The following is a 9862-nucleotide window of genomic DNA, read 5'->3' on the forward strand; positions in this document are numbered from 1 at the left end:
AGTGGTTGAGGGAACTTTGTAATCTTTCTTCCATGTGTTCTTCACACTAATTTATCTTGTTCCTTATACCCTCTAACAAGTTCTCGTGAAATGATCACTTACCTCTTATGTGCACTCCTCCATTGGAGGGTGTAGGAAACAAAATCAGAAGCTCAAGAAAGATCGCCATCGAGATTATGCTCTCCAGGTGTCAAATCCAGACCCGACAGAGCATACCCAAGGTAGAACTAAATTGAAACAAGCGTTCTATTAACGGTTCCTTTTTGGTTTTTAAAAATACATATTTAATTGAGAGATGGGGAAGCAAGTGATGAGGAAGAAGAGTATGAGGCGAAAGAAGTTGAAGTGTAAGGGGTGTTGCGGTGGATGTAACGGAAGAGTAGTTGCTGAAGAGCAAGTTTGGTGGGTGGCTAATGTGCCTAATAAGTTCTTTGAAATTCTCCACTCTTAACCCATCTGCTTATTTATTTATTTTTTATGGAAAAAACTTAGTACATCGATGTCTTGGTGGGATATATTAAGGTTAGGATGATTGTTCATAGCCACGTCTTAGCTTCAATCCAAGGAGAAAGTCCCCTGCGCTGGCTTCAATAGTTTTTTTTGTCTGTAAATAATTAGTAAATAATGAGACACATTTTGTTTTATAGATGATGTAATTAACCCATCTAGATAAATTTTCAATTTTATTAGAAATATTAGCACACACCATAATGGGAGTATCAAGTACAGGGAAGCATCTAAAGGCAGTTTCATTTTGGTTTAGGGGTCACCTGTTGATGTGTATGTTGATCGTATTGATCAATCCATTGCAAGGTAGGGAAAGGATAGATTGAGGATTTGGTTTAGCTTTATTAGAGGTAATTTTGTTTCTGAGCGTCCAAAAATATAGCATGTGATGACAAATCTATTAAAATAGTAGCATCGGTTCCAAGAATTATATTAAAGAAGTATGTAACCAATTCTTAAAGGAATTAGCGGAGAGGTTATTAGTCCCAATGGGCTCGCCACCCAAATTCTCTTGGTGAATTCACATGTAAGAAAAGTGTGCCATGTGGATTTAGGGTGATTGTAGCAGAGTTTGCAAAGTGGATCTATATCCATCTATTTACTCAAGATATTCTCAGTGGGAATTCCTTCAAGAGCAAGTTTTCAGAAGAAAATCTTAAATTTGGGATGCAATTGGAGTTTTCAAACGAATTGTCACCAGTGTGAACAAAGAGATAAATAAGTACATCTGTTTGAGAATCCAAAATGTTGTGAAGGACATTAGGATTTGCAGGGATCCGTGGATCAAACGTAAAACAATTTGAGATTGAATGATGAAATAAGGATCTTTCAAAATGTATCGACCCAAGGAATTTCTGGAGGGGATTCTGTTACGATCCCATATCAGCTTATGGGGGGTGATCCCACATTGGTTTCCTATAAGAATTGGTGTGGGTTGATATGGTCTTGGATCCCCTCACCTTATAAGCCGATTTATGGGGTTGAGTTCTTCCAAGACCGTAACAGTGGTATCAGAGCAGTCGATCCTCGACCCAACCTGCACGAGGAGAGGGGTACTTGCCGCTAGGTGGAAACCCTGGAGCAGAGTGAGAGCCACCTAGAAAGGGATACCTGATCCGGAGTGGACCATCGTGGGCGTCGGGTTCGGAAGCTTGGTGGTATGTTATGATCCCATATCAACTTATGGGGACTGATTCCACATCGGTTTCCCATGGGAATTGATGTGGGTTGATATGGTCTTGGGTCCCCTCACCTTATAAGCCAGTTTATGGGGTTGAGTTCTTCCAGGAATATAATTATGAGAATTGCCTCAGTCCCTTCAACTCGCGGTGAGTTATTGGTTGCAGGGGAGGGTGCCATGGTAGATGGAACCAAAGCAAATTTGAGACTGATTGCCGTGAATTTCTTATTTTCTCGTGTATTTCAATCGAATCAATCTCCTTTAATTTTCCTCGCTTTGTTCCAGGTTACTCTTTCCATAATTTTCTCTTTTCATCTAGACAGGTACTATTAGGGGTGAAACAGGGCCGGGTTGGCCAAGGTTGGGTTGACCTTGGCTTCCATAATGGTTGGATTAACCTTGATTGACATGTTTTTTTCATTCATGTCTCATATATTAAAAAATTATAGAAAAATAAAATACCTATTGCAGCCCTAATTTCTATTATAAAGATGCAAGGTTAAATTTCGAGCCGGGTTAGGTCGGGTTGGACTGGGTTGAGGCCTCAACCCTAACCCGCCCTCAGGGTCAAAAAACTTGGCCCAAACCCTGTTCGGGCTCAGAGCGGGCCAGGGAGGGTTGTCAGGGCCAAACTTTCAGTTGCCTTGCTTAACTCATACATTTTATAATATTGTGTTTTTTGTAGGCAAATACAATGGATACAGGAAAAATGAAAAAAAAAAAAGAAAGAGTACTTGAACGCATAGGTGATCGCCTTATCACCAAAGCGCTTCGGAGGCCCTCCAACACCTTGGATCGCCTAACGCTTTGACAGCTATGGTAATTACTTTGATATTCGGTGTATAGTTTTTATTGCTCTCTAGCCCCCCAAAAGGTCCCTTTCTTCTACCTTTTCTATATACAGTTTTTTGTTATAATTCAACTTTGGGAGACAGAACGCTACCTATCTGCATTCTCTACGCCCAGTTATGGTGCCCCATTTTCAAAGTGGTAGAGACGTCTTTTCACAACCCCTGAAAACAAGGGCACTGTGTCCTTTCACAGACCCAAGGAGACTTGAACTCATAGTAGCTGTCAAGTTAAGAGCTGCATTGTGGTTTTGTGGAGGGCACTCTTGAAATGGGTGGTGGTTAGGATTTTGAGCTTGCTTCTACTGTTGTCCCTAATTTTATTGATTCTCTATTTTGATTTTACATCTTCTTGCCTTTCCTTTTATTATATTATGGCAGGTGTTTTCTATTGGAGAGCTTCCCCAGCATCCAGAGTCCAGACATAGGGGTGTGTGCCCCTAGCAGGGTCAAGTTGGTCATTTCACACCCCCTATGCCCGTGGCACAAGGGAGGGATAGAAAACTTTGTCCCATCATATTAATACTTGGAAAGGAGGAAGGAACATTATTAGCTAGCTAAAACAAGACTTGGACACCGTTTGATAACGTTCCGTATTTGCCGTTTCTATATTTTCTTGTTCCTAGAAACGGAGAAACAACCTAAAAAGTATTTGATAAAGTAGTTCAATTTCACCCGTTTCTAGAAACATAAATCAAAATTTATGCCTATTTACAATTCTAAAAATGACTTTAATGAAACAATTCAAACTTATTTCGTCGTTTCTAGAAACAAATTTGAGAGAAAAAAAGGTTGTGCCCGATAAATCTCTCAATTATTTAAACCTAAAAAGAGGCAACTGAACCCTCTATCATTTTTGGGCATCCAATGATACTATTTGGTTTTTTAGTAGCATTAAGTTTGCAAAAACGTTTCAAGAAACAGGTTTATCAAATACCAAAAAATTCGTTTTTGTTTCCGAAAACTTGAAAAGCAGTTTCTGCTATTTCTAGACACAGAAACAGTAGAAACATTATCAAATGATGCCTAAAATAATCAATAATTGATGACTCTTATTTTGGAGTTATGACCCTTTAGTAGGAACACAATAAGGTGAGGATTACTCAACCACATTACTCTTGCAAAGGGCCAACCTACTTACCATTCAAACACATCTCTTGGCTCACACAGTCACACCCCAGAAGCAATTTTACCCACCAAGGACTTTCCAAGTCAAGTCTTTTAACATAGACACCACACATGACCTTTATGTCGTCAAGAGCCAAAAAAATTTAGCATCTATCCCTTACCTGCAACTTTACCAATAGGATCTGGGCAGCAAGAACTCTGGGTCTTCAAATAGACAACCTTTGAGCTGAATCTCTATTTGACCTCATACATAAGCTTTGGAAATCCAACGTCCTTGATTGGTCAGCCAAAAAAATGAATCTGAATAATTAACTCTGTAACTATCTATTTTCTCATCCTCCAAACCAAATTCCACTCATATTCTCCATAATATTGCCAAAAATGAAAACAAGACCAGAACTTGGAATTATTTTTATTGCTGAAGTGACAGAATCTTAGGATTTGCTTTTGCACCAACATCGTGGCTTAGTATCATGGTACTTAAACCATGATTTGGAACTATGGGAGAGGGGAGAGGGGAGAGGGGAGAGGGGGGAGGGAGAGAATATTTTGAGTGCTACCTGCAGGGTTGAAGCATTTATGTGGTGGGAACAATACACAGAAGAATGCGATGTTTTGTCATGTTGAGACTTTCTAAATGCCAAAGACAACCTCACCTTCTGGGACGGTTCCGCACTGATAGTATCAACTGTAGTGTATAAGCAATTGGATTGAGAGGGAAATCAAAGTACATGGTCAAGGTCTGTTAATAACTTGCTTTTGACCCCATCCTTTGTGCATTCCCGACATCCTTTGCTCCAACTGCTGATATTTTAAACTCAATCATGAGACCAATAAGCAGAGCTATGGTCCAATTCAACAGGCATCCACAAAATCATAGTCCTGCATTTTAATTAACTCTGATCTCCAGGGCTTTCTCCCTCCTTTTAGGACTTCTTCCAGCATGATTACAGGTTTTTAAGTGATCAGAATTTCTCTCGTGCAGCTTGCTTCTTACCTAGTGCAGGCAGCCCAACTCGATTAGGCTTTGAAAAGGCTTAATTTTGAATGCCCAATGGGTTCTACGGGTCAAGGACAGACTATTCTTGGGTTTTTAACTGTAATGGGAAATTTGATTTTTATGTGGGATTAGGTGTCAGTTCTTAGTTTCTATTTTAGGGTTTTCAGAAAATTTGGGGAAGATATAGGTAAATATTTAGTTTCCATTTCGTAGTTTCTATGAGTTTCTATTTTTTTGTTTTCTTAGTCATCTATCTAGGGAACTTAGGGAAGTTATAGAATATTGTCTCTGTAATAAATTTAGAGATTCATTAGTCAATAAATATGTGGGATCAGTCAAGTAATGCAATCAGTTGAATAGTTTGTGGGAAAATTCCAAGGTCATGCCTGGTTGATCAACCTTTATTCTCGTCCTGTTAAACTATACCTGCAGTACCCTATTTCGTCACCTAGTTTTTGTATCTCCTTCAATCGGCTCTGTTTCATCGCATAATTTATCATCCATCTTCAGTTAGCCTACCCTGCTAAAACCCACCAATAAACCCTATCCACAGTACTGGGTTCATACGCAACTTACCTCCCAGCTCTGTTCTGGCTGCAAGCCATTAGCTGGCCAATTGCACCCCTTTATCTGTGGTGGTTTTCATCCATATTCTTGGGACTAGCTGGACTGTTCCTAAAAGTGGTTCGACCATATTTTCAGCCTTAAAAGAAGCTTGGTTGCTGAGTTATTGGTTTTCTCACTTTTGAATCCTAATCTGTTCTGCACAAACTCTGATTCTTTTTCCCAATTCTTAGCCCTAATGCATTAGTTTAGGTTGGGGTTCATGGCCCCCCATCATTACCTCTCCTGTGGGAAAACAGTTCTGAACTATCAAGAATGACTAGAAAGGACTAAGAATAAACGCAAACTATAGCATGGGAATTGAATAAGAGGGGCCATAATCAGCAGTGCTCACATTGCTATCATCAGAATCCGAACAATGAATGTCAAGAAATTCAAGATTGAAGAATCAGAGGATCTCTTTGAGGAGGATATCATGAAATTTCTGAGCATTGAGGATGACTGACAAGAAAAAAGAAAACAAAAGGCTGAATAGCAGGGCCAAGGGTCTCGGTCTCAAGTTCCAGATCCGCTTCCTGCACAAGGAGGCCTGCATGTGCCTCACCCACTATAAATCCCACCCCATCTCCCCCACACTCCCCTCCACCTTGGGGGCCTGCCACTTTGGGTGCGCCCAATTTAATAATCTGGCTAATAGTGAGCATTGTAGCGCCCAGAGAAAAAAGGGGCTGAATATGATATATTATGTGGAAGACCTAATGAGTGATAGAATGGTGAGAGGGGGGGGGGGAAATACCAAAATATAAGGGGTGGCTAAGACCGTTGAACAACAAAAATGGCATATGAGAACCAAGGATTAGAACCAGCACTCCCAGGGTCCTATCTTTAGATTAGAAATGAAAAATAATTAAGAAAGTGGTTCAAAGAAAGTGGGTCAAAGAAAGAATATCAGGATGTTGAAGAATTGGGGGAACTCTTAAGGATCGTGAAATTTATGAATACTGAAAATAGAAAAGAAAGGCTGAACATCAGACGTAATAAATAAGTGAGAGAAAGCCTGCAATAATATGTGGTAGCTCGCACTGCCAAAATCCACTATGATAAACTTTCAATCCAAGATTCCCCCTACTAGACATAGTCGGTTTTCAAGTTCGAACTCACAAGATGAAGTATCGAACTGTCATGATTGATGTTCTAGAAAATTAGATCAAGAACCTAATTCAAACAAGAAAAGTAATTGGATCCTTTTGTTCCATTAAAGCAGCAGCTGACGGTTCATAATTCTTCTACTATGTTTGTTGCATTGCAACAGAGCAGTCTAAAAAAATAAAACGTAATGTGTGATTCCAAGAGAAACCACCGCAGGAAGGAAAGTCTGAAGCAGGAAAAACAAGGGTGGAACACGAACAGCCAAGGATTAAAGCATTGTTATCAGGTATCGTATCGGAAGGATAATTTTAAGAGATGTATCACATCATATCGGAGAGAGGTGAGATACGCTAAAGATATGTATGGAATAGTCGAGAAAAGTCTAGAAATGCTTAGCATATGCAAAATACAATTTTGAAGCATAAAACACTATAAATAAGTAATATGTAAAATATATCATGTACAAAAAGGAGAACAAAGTATGACAAGACAAGTGTCTTCAATTGATTAGATATAAAAGATGAGGTTTCTTACATGTGTTAATACCAAATTTTAATTTGGCATCGAATTGGTACCTTATAGATATGATATGTATCAGTTAGTATCAGCAGATACTGAAAGGATACTTATATCTTGGGAACAGCATGGTGATATGAGTCAAAGATGACCAATAAAAGGAACTTAATGTGACAAAAAAGGCAGAGAGGTTAACTGCCAAAACTAAAGAAGCAAGAAAAACACAAAGGAGAGAGTTGAAGAACCATAAGAACATTTGGGTTCTGGATATCAGGACTTTACAGGGAAACAGTTGAGACTCAGGCATGGTGGAGGGCACATCCCAGAAAAGAATAAAGCTTCCTCAGATAAGAGAATCCATGAGGGCAACTCCAGAATAGAAACAAGACGATTCATTCGCTAGGACCTCCTATCTTTTATGGACTGTACACCAGCTATACAACCGAAGATATTTTTTAGCATCCTATTCTGTATTAGACATGCATTCAAATGTCTCTTAAATTACCATCTTGCGAACCAATGGATAGAGACGTCATCTGAGCTACTCCCACTTCAATAATGATAAGAAATGAACATTGAACATGGACATGAAATTGCAGAATATAAAATGGAACCCCCACCATACTATAAATATATAAGTATAATCTAGAAATCAGATTCTCTTTGTTTTGGATGAATTGGTTCAGAATTCGGATTCAATAGACACCTCTTCCCGCATGTTAACCAGTTTAAATTTATGGGTTCCTTCAATAATTTGTTTGGCCCTGATGAAACTACGTGCTCTTTTCCCTACTAAAGGAAGTTAGGTTCTTTCTTTCAGTTTGTTTAGTCATGTAAGAATATGTGGCCACCATATAGAGTAAGCATGGAATGCAGAGTCAATGGTGTTGCAAAGCCTACACTCCATAGGTTCATTGAATATCGACGTTGTGTATCAAACATGGAAGCTCAAGCATTTGGAGAAATAAATCGAACAGGTTAGAAATGGAAGAACTACATTCTATTGCATGAATTTGGGATTAATCATCGATGATGCTCAAAATTAGCTCTGTTACAGAAGTTCTCAACAGAAGTACAATGTGTTTCTCTTTAAGATTTAACACGAGAGAGAACTAAATAGCTCTACCCAACTTCCTGTCTAACACTAACAATGAAGAAATAATAATCCAGACCCATAAGTATTCTAAAACAATGCAAAATAAGAAAGCCAAAAAAAAATAAAAAAAATAAAAAAAATAAAAAAAAATAAAAATAAAAGGTTGAATCTCTAACAAAATTACTCAGTAATCTTGAGTTGAGTTTTGACATATTTGGTCAAGATAACGATGCAACTCTTACCTCATTGATACTGTAGAAAAAAATTGTAAACTATGGGAAAATTCCCCAATTTTCGGCCTTATTATGACTCTGCAATAGCTTTTGAGCTACGGAAATCTCTTTTCAACTCAGTAACCCTTTTCATACAAGAAGCCTTAGTTTTACCCGGAACAGCAGCTGCTATCTTCTCCCATCTCATGGGAACATCCTTCGGAAATGCCTTCAGAGCATTAAGAAGAGCAATATCTTCACCAGAGGTCCAATTCAAAGCGTTGTTTTCTTTCTTAATCTCAACAGTAGCCGTCGACCCAACTGATGATTCTTCATTCACAGATTCCAACCGCTTGTCCAAGGGTTTCCTTTGCTTCAAAAACTGCGAGAACGAATCCCCACCACTGGGTCTCTTCTCTGACAATGATTTCGCCGTCTTAATCACACTCTCCAATCCATGCCTTCCCCGGAAACCTTCAGCAATCTTTTCCCATCGTTTCGGCTCTCCAACAGGGTGCTTCAATATCTGCTTCGTCAACAGCTCAAAATCCTCGTCAGTCCACTCCTTTTCCTCTTCAACAACAATACCATTACCGTTAGATACAGGATTTCCACTATTTTTCTCCAATTTCTTCTCTGAGCTGCTAACAGTCGCAACCACCGCTGACGATGAGCTCACCACGGAATCCTCAGATCTCCGAACTTTCTGGCGTCGACTGGAACCTCTTTTCTTCGATTCATCGAGTTCGAGGGCCGGATCGAGATCTGGCAATGGCTCCAGTGGCTCGCCATTACCGACACGAATGTCGCCGCCGGTAATGGAGATCGGAGCGAATGGGCCAACAAGGAGGGACAGAGAGAACCATATGAAGAGGAATTTGAGGGTTTCGGATTGAAGAAAAAAGAATGAGAGAACGAACAAGAGAATGGAAACAGAAATACAGATGAAGGCCAAGGGTTTGTTGATCTTCTGGGTTTCAGATTCAGGGTTTTGAGAAGAAGCAACGCGAGATTGGAAGAGGAACCTCGGTCGGCTTTCTTCGTCGAAAAATTCCATCTTTTTGGTAGGTAAGAGAGCGTTGCACGCAAAGCTCCCTGAGATGGGAAACAACGAAAAGAGAAATCAGAGTCTCAGCTATGGGGTCATTATACTAAGGTCCCTTATACAGTTATACTAATCAAAGATGTAAGTCTCAAGACAACTTATGCCAATCGGACGACCAGAAAGGATATTAGATGATCCTTAATATATATCAATCAGACGGAGAAGATAAATTTCTAACTGAAAAATTGGGTAGGTATGCCAAATCGGATCAGGTGAATCCCCAATTTGGGTGCCCCCGATTCCTAACGATTCTGTGAACCGGTTTTGAATTTCCTCGATTTCATGTTAGATCTTTGTTTCCTGAGTTAAATGAACTGAAAAACTTAAAAAAAATCATAGATTTTAGAAAACCTTTGCTTCATTTTCTTGATTCTAATTTCTAGGGTTTAGGGTCAATTTCCGGCTCATTTCGGAATAGGTGGAGGGCAATCTAATGTCCAATTTCTTATACTTGAATCTTGATTCATTGTAATTACTTTTTTTTTTTTTTTTTTGGCACTAAAAGCCCCATAGGAGGGGGAGGGGACTTATATAAAAGACAAAGTATTCTTTCACTC

At 39.3% G+C, this 9862-nt stretch overlaps 1 protein-coding gene across 1 annotated transcript; it reads right to left on the minus strand.

Annotated features, from left to right (window-relative positions):
- Positions 1 to 7877: 7877 nt before the first annotated feature.
- On the minus strand, positions 7878 to 9335 carry LOC122081214 (transcription factor MAMYB). Its single transcript, XM_042648234.1, has one exon. The coding sequence runs from the start codon at positions 9255 to 9257 to the stop codon at positions 8292 to 8294; it is 966 nt and encodes a 321-aa protein (XP_042504168.1). The 5' UTR covers positions 9258 to 9335; the 3' UTR covers positions 7878 to 8291.
- Between the last annotated feature and the right edge of the window lie 527 nt (positions 9336 to 9862).

Source organism: Macadamia integrifolia, chromosome 6, assembly GCF_013358625.1.
Source record: "Macadamia integrifolia cultivar HAES 741 chromosome 6, SCU_Mint_v3, whole genome shotgun sequence".
Classification (NCBI taxonomy): Eukaryota; Viridiplantae; Streptophyta; class Magnoliopsida; order Proteales; family Proteaceae; genus Macadamia; species Macadamia integrifolia.